We start from the raw sequence: 17,875 nt of genomic DNA on the forward strand, positions 1-17,875 counted from the left end.
GGCGACAAGGGCGCACACGCAGCACTCTCGTGCAGCTCGTTTCGCTTGTATCGAATATTACAAATAAATAAATGGACAGGTTACTGTTAGTTACAATACACGTCTGAAGATTCTTCTGCGGTAACGAATCGGTAGAAACAATGTCTGCACAAACAAGCAAAATAGTAACATTTCATACCGCGAATGTCACCAGTGCGCTCGCTTCATGGCAGCAACGCGGCTGTGAGTGGTGTCATGAGCGCGGTGAAATTAAAATGCGAGGCATCGTAGCCGCGTGATGAAAAAACCGTTAGTTCGTGCGTGTGTGCATCGTCTGCAAGGAATACATGTAAACTGATAGCGAAACTTCCATACAAGACCATGTGTCATGCAGTAGGCGGCTCGTTGCCGCCGTCGCCATCTATACGTATCGTGGGGTCAACTAAAACCAAGCAAAAAATAACAATTAGATATGATGTCACAACCGGAAGCGCTAGCGACGTCGCGCACTTGCGTTCCATGGCGCGAAACTGTCTTTTTTTTAAATTGCTTCTCTTTTACATGCTTTTCATGACTACGCGCTTTTATTGCGTCTTTGTGGCTTACTAATTGCGTGTGCGAGAGAAAAGGAAAATCAACAAGAAAGATTTGGGAAGCAAGCTTCTTTTATTAGCCTAATAGTGTACTTGCAAAGAACACCAAAATACTTTGCAGATAAAAAAAATATGATACAAGGGCTCACAAGCACAACAACACAATAGTTTTAAAACTCACGTTGCCCAATCGAGGAAAACCACTGCAGCGAGACAGCAGCCGTGAAAGTATCACCTTGGCAGCCTTACACAGAGCAGTGTTTCTTTGTTTAGGGCGTGCCGCATTCACCGTCACGAAAGGCGAGGGTACAGTACGCTCTAACGAGGAAACGCTGGCCGTGCGCCAGTGAAAGCAGTCGGCAATCACAAGAATGGTTATCTACAGATTCTGTGAGGTAGTTCAGCTTCTCTGAAGGGTGACGCAGGTTAACAACACATAAGCAAAGAAATAACCTACGGAAGATACGCGCGAAACCACTGCACAGAAGTGAGCAATACGTCACTGACCCGAAAATGCGCCGAACTAAACACACGCCCACATTAGCAGACTGCCAGCACACGCCCCCCATTTCTGGCACTCGACCAAAAAATTAGGCAGTGAGCTATTTAGTCAAGTGCGAGATAATCCGTAAATTGCTAACTTACTTTGGCATGCCTAAAATAAAGAATATTCGAAAAAAAATTTCATTGAGCTTTTTGTTTTCGTTATTTTGTCCCCACCTCACATAGTCGCGCTTCATTCGTGCCGAGAGCGTTGATGTCTGTGACAACAGGTTTTCGACCACTTTTCGTTCCAAGTCTCGCGACCGATATGAATTGACCTTGTCGTCTTTGCGATTAATCGTGCCGATCGCTGGCATTGCGGCGTGAGCACTGCGCCTCGACGAGAGCAAACGCTGTCGGCGGGCCCGTTCCTAACCGTGGGCGTCTGTCAATCGAACTGATTAACACGCGAACTCAGCTTGAAACTAGTTGATTCTGGGAAGGCCCCAGTTCAACTCGTGATTGTCATAGTGCCGGTGTGCCTGTCAAGCGTTTAATGTGGTGGACGCTAAGTAGCAGCTTCTATGCATATAAAGAAATGTGGTCAGCTTGCACTAGTGGTGCAAGGCTGAAGACATCAGCGGAGCCTGTGATCGTCTAGCTTCTTCCAGCTTTTAAGTGCGAATGCACTTTATAAGCGACCCTGAATCCGCCGTCCCATAGCAACGGCGCGAAGAGCGGAGAGGAGCGTCTGTAGCAACGGCGCAGCGACGTCACGCCCCACGTGACTGCGCGCGCTCCGCCCTCCGCTCCGTGGCTGCGCGCGCCCCGCGCATTGCCTGTGGTGATGAAGGCCGGCGGCGAGACGCCGAACGAAAGCGTGCGAAGCGAGCCGAGCACCCCGAAGCCGATCTGGCGCGGGGACGCGCGATGCGTGAGCGAGCGCGGGCCCTCGAATTCGATCGGCCGGACGCGCGCTTCAAGCGAGACTTCCTGGACCGCAGCTTCGGATATAGCTGCGCGGTGTGCGATCGACTGTGGTTCGACAACAACCTGAGCCCCATCTCGGGCGTGCGCAACGCCGCCAACAAGTTGAACGCGTTGCGGGTTCTTTGGAACGAGTTCGGAAGACAGATCATCATCATCAGTAAAAGTGCTTTGCACTTAAAAACGGCCAGACCTCCGTGGGTCGGCTGGCGCGTGCTCTCTCGCTGCCGTCTCCTTCGCTCGGCTCTGCAGTTTAGTCGCGCGCGCCCCCTCATAACATCACCCCGTGCTTCGCACTTCCTCATACTCCCCTTCGGGGAAATGCGGGTTTTTTTACATGGCTCAACGTCAACTGAATCTGCTCGGTCTGCTTAGCTGCTTCGGAGTGAAGACCGTGTCAGCTAGGTTTCAATTATCTTTTTTTGTTGTTTTACGTCCCAAAACCACGACATGATAATGAGAGACGCCGTGGTGGAGGGCTCCGGAAATTTCGACCATCTGGTGTTCTTTAACGTGCACCTAAATCTAAGTACACGGGCCTCTACCATTTCGCCTCCATCGAAATGTGACCGCCGCGGCCGGGATCGAACCCGCGACCTTCGGGTCAGCAGCCGAGCACCGTAACCGCTATATCACCGCGGCGGACAGGTCTCAATTCTCATGAATGAAATAACTTGGTCCTAATTAGTAAGTTCACGATATTGAATAGCTTAGTTTTAATTACTATGGTTTTAATTCACATAACATTTATTAGCTCGTGCTTAACTAGCAAGGTCTTAATTAGCATAGAATTAATTAGCATAACCTTAATTAGCATGACGTTACTTGAGAAGATCTTAATTAGCATGGTCATAATTAGCCCGGCCTGAGTTAACATGAGAATGACACAGCTTCATTAGCGTAGTCCTAATTAGCCTGACCTTGATTAGCATGCTCTTAGCAAGGCGTGGCCTGATAAGCTCGGTCTTCGCATGATTTGGTTTAATTAGCTTGGTCATGGCTTATTTAACTAGTCAATTAGCATGTCTTGGCTTATTTATCTACCACCTAGCTAATCAGCCGGGCGCACGTATTCGGGGAGCGAGCTGAAGACGAAGAGAGCACGCATCGGCCGAGCAACGCGCTAGAAGGTAGAGGCCGATCATGATGATCATGGTGATGATAGACGCGGCCTCGGCGATTAGTTTCGGCCGCGTGCTGTTGAAAGGGGCTCAGCCGGAGCTAATCTTGGTGGCCACGGTACTAATTATTCTAAATAATATTGAGTACAGGCATTAAACGCTATAAAAATGAAATTAAACAGCCCAAGGCTCTAAAAAATATCATTAGTAAAAATTTCTGACACTTTTCTTGCACTTTTCCTGCTTTCGCACTCAGTGGAACGACAAACAAATGAAAAATGATGCCGCTGGTTTGAGACGCCACCCAACTTTGTCCACCACCCTTGACGTGACGCCATGTTAGATATGACACTCAGATGTGATATGGGAAGCCCCTTCTAATATCACATATATGGGTCATTTCTGTAGGGGATTTATATTAATACTTGTCGGGGTTTAACGTCCCAAAACCACGATATGGTTATGAGGGACGCTTTAACGTGCACATAAATCTAAGTACACGGGCCTTAAGCATTTTCGCCTCCATCGATAGGGGATTTGGCGTCAGGATTCGAGAAACATATCGTTACTGATCGCCGGTATGGCTAAAATCTGGATGCTGGTTCTGAAATATAGAGTTTTTGTTCTACAGTTATATTTCAATACATAGTGACCGCATGGATTGCGGTTGTTCTTTTGTGATAATAAGAAAAAAAAATATATGGGACGAAGACAATCATGTGCAGGACTGCCCTGGCCGCTAGCAATAGGTCTGCGGGCCGCATCCTGCCCGCGGGCCACGTTTTTTAGACCACTGAGCTAAATAGATAAATAGAAATGTTCAATGTGACTTTGGTTCGCTGAGAAATGCTTCGTATTTAAAAAAAATAGTTGGCGCAAGTTAGCTGAAACACCCTGTATGGAGGCGGCAGGTGAATGCATTGCGTTTTGTAACAATCTGAACCATACCCACCGCAGTTTACACGCACAACTTTTGCGACAGCAGCATATAACAGATCAATATGTCAAGCAAAGGGTAGCGATTGTCGGTAAATGCCGCCATATCTCTATTGACGCACGCGCAACTCACGCAAGATTTAAAGAAAACAAGCTTGCAGACGCTGTGCAGCGCGTCGATAGCACTGCCGGGATTCCTTACCATGACTAGTGAAGGCATACTGTTTGATGCAGAAAAGACTGTCCTAGAAAACATTCTTTGATTTGACTCTCTCATCATATTTCATATTGTGAGCTCTTACCGGAAGCAGTCACTGTGTAACAATATGACGACCAACGAGCGCACATGTAAACAATTTGCTCCGGTAAAAAAGACAGCGTTTAGGGTTAGACTTGGTCCTGTAACGATTTTATGTTGTTATGCGAACTTTAACAATCTCGCTAAAGTTTTGCAAATTCCGCATTGCCTTTGTGGAGAATGCGTAGATACCCATGGCTGCAGGCAGCGAAGTGTAAAAGATGGGTCGTTGCAGGCAGCTTGATATGTTCTGTAAAAGGTTAACTACTAGCAAAAAAATCGCTCGCCTTAGCATTTGAGTGACTGAAGGTTATGCAGAAGAGACCGCGCATTTCAAATCGCTCGAAATAATAAAAAAGAGACTATTTTCTCTTTTCTTTTTTCGAACAATTTGCCTACTCTCTGTCATGTGACAGGAACCGCTGAAACATAGGCTGTACGGGTGTCGCTCTGCAGCCCGAGGCTGGTCGTGCAGCTATACTGTGGCTGAGCCAAAGAGCATGCCGGTAACGTTCGCTGCCGTGTTTGCGCGCAGTGCTGGACGCCAACTCGCGTCCGCCAGGGGGCCTCATCTCGGGCACATTCAACGACCTGGGCACCTACGACCAGTGCCTGTCCACGGCGGCACGCGACGCCGACGGTGGCGTCCATTTCTCGGGCCAGTATTGCACGCTGTACCTCCAGCCGAGACGGCTCCCTTTTTTCGAAAAGATCGTGCGCCGCCTCCACGACGAGGTCAACGATGGCGTAAGTACTGTGCTTGAACGAATAGTCGTTTCACTGTATACATCGCCTGAAATTATAAAGCTTGAGGCCGTTGTGACAGATCTAGAAGAGAGAGATTTGCACTCATTTTACTCTCCATGGACGCTCTTCATTGTGGTGCAGTCCGATTCTCTCACTTTGTTCCCGCTCCCAGGGTATACTTTGTATTTCGCGGACTAAGCCGACGCTCATTACTTCAAGCTTCAACTCTTGTTCACAAGGAAGAGTGGCCTTTTGCTAAGGCTACTGTGGGTGCTTCAAATGTATTGAAAAGGGGAAACGGAATGTCTCGCCGCAGGTATTAAATAAAGGCCCATATTCCTCATTATATAGCGCTTCATTTCACTCATGCACCTCTTCGTCCTGTCTCTCTGATTTTATGATTAAATCAATAAACCGAGGCATTTTTGTAGTTATTATCTTGCCTTCCCTCTAGTATATCCTTCTTGGTCGGCTTCTTCACTGCACTCTTCTTCAAAACGAAGTATTCGGAAGATTCACGCGTCGCTTAGTTTTAATTGAAACATGGGACAGATTGCTAAACAGTTCCATGCTGCCCGTCATCTGACGAGAGAGGCATGTATGGAGAATAGCTTTTTATATTTATTAAAGGAGTACTGACACGAAATTTAAATATTTTCGGCTTGTTGCTCTAAATAAAAACACGGGTGTCGAGAACCCTAAAAATAGTGTCGTAGTGCCTGGGGATGCATTGAATATCTTTTTAATACCGCCGCCATAATAAAGCACTCTCGATTTCGCTTTCGAGGGAGCGGCTTCGCAGTGACGTGTCAACACAAGCATGATGTCACGGGAAGGCTGGAACTCGCGAAATACAAGCACTAGCTCTGCCATTTACTGTCAGTCGCACGTGGTTCACAAACAACGATGGGTGCGTTGTCGTCCAGTGACTCCGACAGCGATTTCTGTGATTTAGGCTGCATGCAGGACGCAGACTTCGCAAACCCGTGTTGACCTGTGTTGACTTGTCGTGATAATGTCCATTGCGGTGGGGCTGGCTTGCAGATGCTGGTTGACGAAAACTTTAAAATCAATGTAAAATATTCTATACGTGTTGTCCGGCTCCGGTGTGTGGAGGGCCTTCATAGTGCACGAAAAATGTCCCTTTTGGGGCGCCTCAAAATCGTGTCAATACTCTTTTATGTATTGGTACGACGACCCAAGGACGAAACCTGTACGTCTGTCACGTAAAACGTATTGCTATGAATAAATTAATGTAAAAAAATCAAATCCCTTTTCTTAAAGATGGTTGAATGCGAAGCTTTCTCCCATGCAAACTGAATCAAAGTCAAAGTTTAACCACGGAATGAACCAAATAAATGCTGAGCGACCTGATGGGATGCATATGCGATTTCATTGCTTGTTAAGGATTGTATTTTTTGAACGTTGAAGTTCAATTAAAGCACATTCGTTAAGTTGAATAGTTTTTATTTTAGATCATGTAGCCGTTGATTACACACACACACTCACACTTTCACGGACGACTCTACACTTGCACAGTGTTGCCTTGTAATAGTTGGGGTAGACGGTCAGAGGCTCTGCCATCGTAACGTGGCCAACTGCCAACGAGGTCAACTGCAAGCTGCCTACCTTCAGCACCGCGAAAGGCTGCGTGTACTCTCCTATGCCCGAAGCTGAAGCCAAGCTGAACGCCGTGGAGGAAGCGACTGGTCGCGCTTCAACTGCCGCTCATGTGCATCCGGTGCCTGACTCACAGGAGCTGTCAGTGCGGCATCAAGGGACAGATCGTACATCATTCACACACACACGAACACACACGAACGGCAGTCTAGGCGCAAGCAGTCGCTCCTCCACGGCGTTCAGCTTGATTAGACCTTCAGGAATCGGAGGGCACACGTAACCGTTCGCGGTGCTGAAGGTAGGTAGCTTGCCGCACACCAAGGTGTCCTTGCACGTGCCGCACAACTCCAGCTGGATCGCCGAGATCCGGATGGTACTCGTGAATCACGTCGAACGCCTTGCCGCGCTGATCGTCCGAGCGAATGCCCAACAGCGAGGACATCTGATCGAACCAGATTCGATCGCAAACGTCGCACGTAATGCAATACAGAAAGTACAGTTCGTCTGGTGAACGCGGCGTTGCAGTTCCCAGTGTCCTTATCGGTACAACTGCGAATATAAACTGTAGTGCACGGTGTTAGAAGTACAGGTGGGACGACGCAGCACCGGCGCCATGCGCTCGCTGCGTCGAACTTCGGTTCCTCCGCGACGTCACGCCGCGAGATGGCAGGAGCAGTCAAGAGGCTCACAGCGGCGCGCGCCGGCCTCTCTTCCGACAACACCACGGTGACGAAGCAGTTGTCGCCACATTGCTTCCTCGTTTAATTCTTTTTGTGCGATGGCAGGTCATGCTATTCGAGTGAGAAAGCCGTGAAATGGGCCGAAAGTGTTTTGTGCCGCGGTGCAGCTCTGTGTACAAGACCTGCACTGAAAAGTCGATTTTTCTGCACCCCGAGATGCGGAACGCCTGAATGTTTGGCGCCATGCGATTCCGCGCAAGGACCGCGTGCTGCAGTCGACTGATTACGTGTGCGAGAAGCACTTCGAGCCGAGGTACATAACGAAGACGTCGGAAGCAGTGTACAAAGGGCACGTTCTTGTGAGCACATCACGAAAGGCGGCTCTGGCTAATGACGCCGTGCCGACGAAGTATTGAGTTCGTTTGAGTTCATCGTCTTGAGTTCATCCACGCCGTGAGTTGGCCCGTTTTTTTTAACACCTACGTGCGTGTGCAGTATTTCTCTCTCCGTGCGAAAGCTACGCTTGTTAACAATGAGAATATCTGGGGTTTTACGTGCTGAAACCACGTTATGATTATGAGGCACGCTGTAGCAGAGCTCCACAAATTCGGCGATGTGGTGTTATTTAACATGCACTGACATCGTAGAGTACACGGGTCTCTAGCATGCCGCCTCCATCAAAATGCGACCGCCGTGGCTGGGATCGAACCAGGGAACTTCGGTCAGCAGCCGAGTACCGTAACCGGTGTACCATCGCCGTTGACTGGCTACGCTCGTAAAGACTCCGCACACCGCGATCGACGTGTTCCTTGAAAGACGAAGTAGTAACGCTGTCTTCGGGTGACTATGCGAGGCATAAACAGTGAAATATATTCCTCAGTTCGCAACAGAGAAGAATTGGAAACATATATCCACCATTCATAATGTCTCGCCCTTCTCGCAGTGCCAAACCAGGATGCCTTTTCATATCCTTCGTCGGTGCCTCAAACTTAGCTGCTGGCATTCGCTAAAATTCAGTATTTTATGCACGATCAGCTAAAAAGTCGTATTCGTGACACATTTTTTTATCCGCGATCAACGACCGCAAATTACTTCGAATGTTCGCGACAGCAAAGACAGTATTTTCTGTTGTAATACTACGGCTAATGCGGTACTATCTAAACTATACTTCTACAAATAGAACTAATTTTTGTCATATTTCAGCGTGACGTCACTGTCATATCTTTAATTGTCCGAATGAGGAAAGCATATGCTGAATTTGCCACCGCCAACCTTCGCGGTGGCAAATTCAATATATTCAACAGGTAGCGGCTGTATCGTCCAAATTTCGATTTATTCGAAGCTATTATTTATTTATTTATTTTTGCCCTCGTTATAGCGCGAACGCACAGTTTTTTAATCATTTCGAGGGGCGGTCGCGGCTCCGAAGCGACCACGCCTGATACCGCTCTTGAGCCACCTACAGTTACTGTATATGCTACCTTTAGGTAGCAGAGTTGCGCCACTGTTTTCCGGACGCCGCTCGCTCTGCCTTGGATGATTCCAGCAACGCTATTCGCCGAGCGCCGTCACGTGGTCATAGGTGGCTCCTTTGCGCTGCGGAGAAGCCAACACTGCCAACACTTCGCAGGCGACGCCGACACTCCGTTGATTCCAGCGGCTCAAGGGCGGTTGACATCGGCGCTGTTGTTATTACACAGTTATTAGTTTAGCGTTAGCGTGATAGCGGGGGTTAAGGGAATATCATTACCGTTGCAAACGTTCCTTGTGGACAGCGTGTTTTAGTTCAGCGGAATAGCGCTTACGTGCCCAAGCTGGGACGGTGGCGCCACCTAGAGGAGGGTGAATGCGTTAAAAAAAAAGTGAACAGAAAAGACTGAGAATTCTCGCCTGTATACCCGCACGACGCAATATTACTACTTTTTTGTATATTTGCTTGCGTTCACTGTTTTAGAATGTGACGAGCGCAGTAAAAGCCCTATGAAGGTCTGTTTAAATCAACACTGTTACTCTGTCGCGCGAGCGCGGCTCCTACGCGGGTGGTGAGTGGCTTTCCCGCAAGACTTCGGAGCCCAAGATGGCGTACCTTGGCGCAACTCTGCTACCTAAAGGTAGCATATACAGTAACTCTAGAGCCACCAGTAGTGTAGCGCCATCTAGGGCCCTGTGAACCAGACGCCACAAACCGCGGACAGAAGTTCGCCGCTTCCGGAGGCGCCGTCGGTCCACCTATAATACTTCTAACACCGTGCTGTAGTGTTCGTAGATACGTATGCCGTGCGCCACAGTTTTATTGGGTGCGCAGATGCGCAGATAGTTCCATTGTGCAAGTTGGCTGTCCTGCAGTGCGTCTGCGGCACTCATGGACGAATTAGTGAGACATAAAGCTTCGCCTTAAAGATATGACAACCCTCGCAAGGAAAGAGATGTTCCGGTGGGTAGTTTCGAACCTATGACCCCATGCTCAGAAGACCTGGGTTAAACAAGGCCTCTGGGTTAAACTCACTGGGTTAAACACCCACTCGTTTGTTCGTTTGTTTGTTCATGGTATTTATTCACAGAAGAAATCGCTTGCAGAAGGTGATTATATCTGAACCATATAAACGTGTTGTACCGTTAGCACAAACTGGAGAACACTTCCTATAAAGGCTTCGTAGAAAGACTTCGGGAAGGTGGAAAAAAAAATTCCTTTCTAGGACAACAAGCAAAGCTGAGTTGGAACATTGTGGACATCAGGAAAATTCCGACTTTGCAATAATTTAATGACAAACACACCGCATCCCCGATGCGTTTCGTTGGTCACGGGACGGGATGCGTCTTGCGTTAAGACGTTCCTTCACCGCCTGAAATGCCACACATCGATATAGGCTACGCCAGAAGCAAATCAAGGAGGCTGCGCAGAGTGCTGAATTACAGCAAAGCTCTGATGAAAGAATTAAGGCTAAAAGCGCCGTGTCGACAACAACGAGTTCCAGGGAAGGATTCAAGGCAGAACAGACGCGGGAAGTACATACAAGCGCGTGATACTGGACGTCATCGAAAACAGACACCGCACTGCTCGCCTCTTGGTCGTTTCATGCTGGTCTCTCTTAACATCTCGGTGTTGCAACCGCTCTTCTCGGTTTCGCGATTATTGTGCAGTGTTTCTCGCAACTATAGCAAGCACGGAGCTTGCGCATCGTTTAGATAACTACCAAAGAAGATTAGGCGTGGAATGTGTTTTGTTGTTATGAACTCCGCGAGGCTGCCACATACTTCAAGCGCCAATATGCCGCATGCAAAACATGACCAGTCCGTCTACCACTTAAAATGATGCTGCGAATTTTTCAAGAAAATATAAGCTACGGGTATAGTCGTGGTGATGTGTTGTCGATAGTTTAGATGCGGCGTTCACGTTGCATATATATGTCATCTTCTGGTGGTCGTTAGGGAGACCTCGGTTCTAAAGGCAATCGCCGTATTCGAGTAGCTCAAAAAGAGCACTCGGACTACATTGCATTGGCTCTTTCAGGTCGCTAAAATCCCAATTGGAGCGCCCGAAAATTAACCCAACGAAGACGTCAGCGCAATTGGGAAATTCGGCTGGTTTCCGGTCACGTGCGCGTTTGCGGGTGCCGTTAGCGCGCTTTCTTCCGGCGTTGGCTAGGTCTTTCAAGATGTTTTCTAACTGTGCTATCGAATTTTTGCATGAAGGAAAGAAGACGACTTTTTAGGGCTCGTTTTTCTTTGATGGGATATTAATCAGGACTAACGGACAATAATGCCAAGGAAAGTATAGGGCATGTTATTTGTAGTAATTAGGATATAAATGTGAAGAAAGTAAAGTGGACGAAAAGATAACTTGCCGCCGGCAGGGACCGAACCTGCGACCTTCGAATAGCGCGTCCAATGTTCTACCACTGAGCTACGGCGGCGGTCATCCTCACGTCCACCTTATGGGGTGTATATGTGCATTTAAACCTAGGAGTGTTAGTCAGCGCCAATCACAGCCATTGCGGCTAGTGTGGAACACTCTTTTTCTGCCTGTTGGCGTCACGTAGAACGTGATCTTTTTACGAGCTGGCAGCTGACCCTCGCATAGTACCTGAAGGCATCATGTCTACTAGGACGAGACCCTCGCTATGAATGAAGCATGTCTCACGTCGATGATGGTGAAGCGGCGACGTTTGCATTTATTAGCGACACATAAAGTTATTTTGAATCTAGAGGCAAGGAGTTAGTTAGAGTTTCTTTATCGTAGTCCTGAAAACGTATGCTGGAGTGCTGGAAAAAGACTGTCTTGCAAGCGATGACCACTGTAGTCATCGGTTTCACAGCCCACATTTTTTTCTCTGACTCGCGTTGTCGCTCATCGTGATCAGTGACACCGTGATGACTGCGTTTTGCAAGGGAGGTAGGGATACGAAGGGGTGCGAATAAATAGGGAGCAAAAAGGAGGTCAACGAGTACTTGGACAGGTCTGCTTCCCTGCATGGAAGGAAGGACAAAACGGCCTACATAGTGAAGGAAACGTTACAGAAAGGCAGAAGACAGGGATGGTAACCAGGAACACGCCTGGTTGGCTACCCTGCGCTGGAAAATGAGAAAGGAAAATAAAAATAAGAGTCAGTGAAGAAGGAATACGGGTAAATTCGCACACTCATGCGGACCGCACCACCTAGAGTGAAAAGAATTCATAAATGGAGTAGAGAAAAGAAAACAGGCGCATAGACATTTGAGACTGCCTACATTACTGTCGCAGCTTATTTCGCCAAGATTCGATTGAATTGGGTTAAGTACTATGCGGATTTGTGGTATGCTTTAATAGGTAATGAGGATGTAATAAATTAAGCTTGCTCTAACAAGATCTGTCGAACATGAGTAGCGCGTTGGCTTGGGCTGGTTGGCACACGAAACTGAACTTGAAGAACACGATGACGAGAGGAGACAAACACGGCACCATTTTTGTCTTCTCAGCATCATGTTCTCGTTTCTAGCTCCGTTTTGCTCGGTTTATGCCGGACATACTTTCACCTAAACATTGAATACTGTGAGGTCACTGCTTACCGTAAGCTAACAGTTATTCAAGCATTTCTTCAATCGACTGAAATTTCTTGCAGCCTAGTCGTAAGCGCGACCTCAACGGGATAACTATTCAAAGTTTCCTGTCGTTTTATATTTAGAAAAAAACACGACTGATCCCTCTGTCATAGGAATCGGTATAACACGAAAGTGAGACGTGTCTTCACAGGAGTAGTGCTTATGGTGTAGTGATATATGAGAGCTCGTATAATGTCTGTTGGTGTGTGGCTGCTATAACACCGTTTGACGCGGATGCACCCATCTTAACGCCTAGTGGCGCGTCTCCATCGCGACGACTAACGCCCATGATCATGATTTAACCATTGTGGTAGATGAAGTTGTTAACATATACCTGGACAGAACGTATCGTGAATCCCACGCAAAGATGACATCAACAAGCACATAATAAACGAGGCAAAAACAGCGCACACTTGACGAGGATGGACAGAGGGAACACAGGGCACAAGCGCCTGTACCCTGTGTTCCCTCCGTCCGTTCTCGTCAAGTGTGCGCTGTTTTCGCTTCGTTATGATCAACCAACTATCTCGAGATGTGTTATTCCAGTAAATAATAAACGCTTCTACTCGATATGCGCTTCTTCAAAGCGTCGTCACAAGGAGAGAAATGGCACGATGGGAGCTCCCGAGTAATAGGGTAACCTACGCCTGTGCTCATGCGTACACTACCGCGCTGCGCTTCAGCAACACGGGAGGCAGAGTTTCGCACCTTGAGCCGCGAACGCGTGCATCCACGTCCCGCTGGCCTCTGTCTCACTCCACCAAAGCACGGTTATCGCCCGCCGACATCGTTGCCTTTCTGCAACGTTTATTTCTGCAGTTTTATTCGTCGGTGCTATCACACTCGAAATAGTAGGTGGCGGAGAAACACCGTTGGTGCATATGGAAGTTACAATACTCCGACAACGAGCCGCCACCCGCTAACACGAAACGAAAGGCAAAGATCGTAACTACGTCTAGGGTGACTCCTCGATGCCAGCGCGGCCAGTGTTCTCACTGGCATCGAGACGCTTTAACCACGACCTCCGAACTTGCGTGGAATCTCGGAGGCCATGCTTTAACTGCTTCATCGCCGAATCGTTGCGTATCGGCGCTAGTGTCATGACGCATTACTTCGCGCCACCGCTCACAGATGACGGCACCGCCCGCCCCGCCCCGCCGAGACCCGACAACCGGAGGGCATCGTGCGGTAGAGAATATGTGAGACATATAAGGCGCGTTTGTGGCGTGTCGTGCACTGCCGCGGTGGCTTAGTCGGTAAAGCGCCGGGCACTTGTCGTGCACTGAGAAGTCGTCGGTTCGATTCCGGGTGGTGGAACTTTTTCTTATGGGATTTTCTTTCTAATATGTTAGCGTCCATTTTATCAACGTCATATCCGTGACGGAAATATGTCACTGAAGTCTTGGTGGACCCCGGCATAAAACACTTCCGTGTTAAAACGTTCTACTACTTACACGTGAGGAACATTTTCTAGCGATGCTACTACGGTGAGTTCTACAACGTGTCTCGTGCTATGACATGGTCGGTATTAAATGTCAATAAAAAAATTGCCTGCGACGCAGCCTTTGCCGTCAGCGCGCTTGGAAACCATATAACCAGGGCATAGCTCGGAATCCAGAACCGCGATCTCGAAGAACAATCAGCAACAGAGCCTTACAAGGCCCGCGGAACGCGCAGCCAGGTGCCGTCGGCGGTGGAGCCGGTGAGGTATGCGGCAACATGCTTCGGAATTATCGAAAAGCGCATATATGCAGAAAGATGGCTTGTAATGAAGCACATTCGTACTCCTAAAATTAGGAGTACTCACAAGAACGCACTTAATTAAACGCTTCAATGAAGTTCTCTGATAACCTTGCAACACGAGTGCAACACGACCTAACGCTAGCCATCCATCATCAGCCCCTAATTACGCACAATCCTGACGTATCTCGAGAATTTCTTATCTGATACATATATACCACCGTAGTGCCCTCTGTGCTTTTCTATACGAACTGGACTCTTTTATTTTCTTTTGATGCCGTGTTAACTTCTCTGATTCTTAAAATTATGAGCATTTTGGCCGTCCAGAGTGCCCGCGAACGGGCCGCCAAGCTCGGCTTGGCTGTCCTTACGTGGGACTAGCAGGGTGGCGCGGGGTCTCCCCTGCGTCTTCTCTGGACCCAATTAAAGTTTGCATCATCATCATCATCATCATTTTGGATTCCGATGGAACACACGTGGCTTCAATCAACGCTTTGTACCACTATTCACTATTTACTTAGAAAAAAAAATAATTCACGCTGTTCTACCGGTTGTTGCTTTTGATGTGATCAAGCAGATTTTGACTCCCTTTCAATTTTATTCACAGGCAAAGCTCGATTTCTTCAGGTTCATGTACAACGACATGGCGCACGGCCTTCGCCTGGGAGTCTGTTTCCCATCAGCCTGCTCTGCACGCGAGTTCCAGTTCTTGATCAGATCGCGTAAGCACATTCACAATTTGTCTTGCATTACTTCCACTAGCAACCAGCCAACGTGTAATGAAAATTCTGGCTGCAGGCTGTTTTTACTGGGAAATTAAATGAGGAGTCGCTAACTCTGTCGAGTAAGCATTGAAAGCAGAAAATTCTGAAAGAGTGCTGCATTGACCGTTTGGTTTGCAAGGCGGCAAGAAAGGCTGCCGTGAAAACCACGCCTGCTGTACTAGAAATGCTTACAACATAAATGATATCGAAGCGGAAAATGTTTTCCACGCGTCCTTTGTTACGTGACTAAATCTTGGCGTCAGTGTTTCACAATGAGCTTCCATTTGCGAAATAGTTCTCTTTTATTTTTATTTTTGCCAAAGTCTTTTGAAACGCCATCCACGTGAGTGCCTTTCGAAAGATTCGACTTCCATGTGGCGACTAGGCCAAATTACGCATTGCATATAGCATGCATAAGCGTCAGTGAAATTCATAAATAGCCAGGAAGGCCAGACTGCTAATACTGGCCCGCGGTGTGCTGCTCGATAAGCTGCACATGGTTTCATTTTTTAGCACTCATGTTAGGGAATGCAAAGTAAAAGAAACGACGGATACCCTAAACGTTATCCAGCACAGTATTTGATGCAAAATACACGTTTCGCGTTTTCGATAGCGTGATTAGTTGAGTCAAATTTAACTTCGATGACAGCGCTATCTTACGTAGTCACTGACGAGGCAATGATTCCTTTTGTCTATTTTCAATTAGGCTACAGCTGGTACACGAATAAAAACACGCTTATTGAAATAAAATATTTTAGATCTCTGACTACTGATTATCCAAAATGTTGTTCACCATGTTGTAAAAATGTAGGCGCGAACCTGCAACGGCAAGGAATTTCACGTTTTAAGCACAGTATTTGTAAAATGATTCGAAGCCTTCCCGGCTAGATATGCTCAACGGAATCGCAGAAAGATCGCCCAAAAGACATGAGCAATGAAAAAAAATGTAACTTACGTATTGGCTCAGAAACATGTCATAAACACACACAAGACGAAATCGTGTACACATTGGGGTGTCGTCAAAAGTGAAGCTATTGCGCTTCCCACCTCCCGCGTAACCTAGGTCTCTTTATGTTAAATTACTGTAAGAAAATAAAACGGCTGCTTCAGAAATACTATTACGCATTTGCTGTCATATTAGATAAAACTTACGCGTAAAACTAAATCATCCTGCTGAGTGCTTTCGTAAGTAGAATTCGTTGGTGATAACGCATTTTGCCGACATCCGTCCTCGAATAACAATCATAACCGAGCGTGCTCCAAACGATACGCCAAATTAATCAAACTGCATGCATTGTATAGTGCTCATAATCAACCGAAAAAAAACACAGGCGACTATTCTAACTGTTGTATAAACTTTTCAGGAGGTAAGAGCCATACATACTGAATAATTCACCGCATGCTCAGAACTTTATATTGAATAGGGCATCCGACAGTGGCATTAATGGTGCGCAGAGAGCGAGAAAAATATGAGCAATATTTTACAGCTCTGTGACATTGCGGAATCTCCTGTTCGCAGTCGCGATGGCACACAAGCAAAAATTACGCGATGACTGTTATATAAGACCCGGAACACACGGCTATATTACATTCCCCCCTTTCCCTCCTCGCAATCTCTTGAACAGGGTAGCAAAGAGTGTTTTTTTTTCTTGTTTATCGTGCATGACATCAATTTTCTTCACGTTTAACTGACGTGTGAAACTGCTTCAGGAAACCGCCTGTGCGCAGCATTTGTGCGAATCGTATTGTAGGTAACTGCGCTATGCTCCCAGACATGGCCTTTGCGTTTGCACACAACGAAGCACAGTTTCCTGTTCATGCACTAATAATGAATGCCACTCTTTTCCCGCCTACGCCGCAGTGGTTAGCCAGCACGGCTTTGACGCCACCGTCAAAGGATGCGTGATTAAGGAAAAGACGCCACTCAACACTACGGAGAAAGCGCTCATGTAAGTCTTGGAGCATTTCTCGTGCTTGTGCAGGGAGTGAAAAGAACGAAAACCTTCGCGCCACGGCGAAAAGTGCGATGCGAAGGGTAGCCATCCATCGTCTCGACTTTTCCCTTGCTTCGTGCGTGTGCGCAGGTACTTCATGGCCTCGTGTATATCTTTCGTAATCGTCGGTTCCCTCACGGATATCTACCTGCGCAAATACGGCAAAGAAGCCGGACATGACCTCAACAACATTGGTGAGTTCATCATACAGGCCTTTCCTGCGTCCTCGAGACGAAATAAAGCTGTAAAAGAAAGCTCCGTACTCAAGAGAAATAGCAAGACTCGTGGCCTGAGCAGGGGGAATCGTGAAAAGCAGTTCTTTGTCTTTTTGGCGAGAGCGGTAAAGCAAGAACATTTTCTTAAATTCTTATTCTCAGTGGACATTCAGTTATTCAGACAGAAGAGTTCTTCGGAGTTGCTCTTGAAGAACAGTTTTGAAGCAGGGTATGTCCCACCATTTGCACGCATCCCCCTAGGTATTTACGCGCTTTGCATGTGTCTTAACTGGTATTCCACTCTGCCATGCGTTGGCTTCGCAAAATTAAAGAAGGAGAAGTTAAAGAGCGCTAGGAAGTCAATATTTCACTTGGCTTCCGGATTACTAACGTCATCTTTCTTGCGGCTCATCACGGCCGGTATAATAAAACTACTGCATCCAAATTAGTTACTTTATTGGACTTCGCAGAGGCCTAGGCTACATATTTTACTGACATCTGCGTGTCTTGAGTGGTGGATGATAAGAAACGATCATAGCCAAAATGAAATTAATTTAAATTCAGCCGTTTCACGTACCAGAACAACGGTATAATCATGAGGCGCGCCGTAGTGTGGGGCTCCGGAGTACCGCTTTCCAT

General features: G+C 47.4%; 1 protein-coding gene and 1 non-coding gene across 2 annotated transcripts in view; one reads left to right on the top strand and one right to left on the bottom strand.

Annotated features, from left to right (window-relative positions):
- Positions 1 to 17,875, top strand: part of LOC119379295 (nose resistant to fluoxetine protein 6-like) — a 61,631-nt gene that overhangs the window by 23,988 nt on the left and 19,768 nt on the right. The window contains exons 2-5 of the mRNA XM_037648566.2: positions 4,909 to 5,144; positions 14,871 to 14,985; positions 16,889 to 16,976; positions 17,112 to 17,215. Of these exons, the coding sequence (XP_037504494.1) occupies positions 4,909 to 5,144; positions 14,871 to 14,985; positions 16,889 to 16,976; positions 17,112 to 17,215 (543 nt within the window). The remainder of the gene's footprint in view (positions 1 to 4,908; positions 5,145 to 14,870; positions 14,986 to 16,888; positions 16,977 to 17,111; positions 17,216 to 17,875) is intronic.
- Trnaa-cgc (transfer RNA alanine (anticodon CGC)) lies at positions 11,287 to 11,358 on the bottom strand. The gene has a single exon. It is a non-coding gene; the product is annotated as a tRNA-Ala (tRNA).

This window comes from Rhipicephalus sanguineus, chromosome 1 (assembly GCF_013339695.2).
Source record: "Rhipicephalus sanguineus isolate Rsan-2018 chromosome 1, BIME_Rsan_1.4, whole genome shotgun sequence".
Lineage (NCBI taxonomy): Eukaryota > Metazoa > Arthropoda > Arachnida > Ixodida > Ixodidae > Rhipicephalus > Rhipicephalus sanguineus.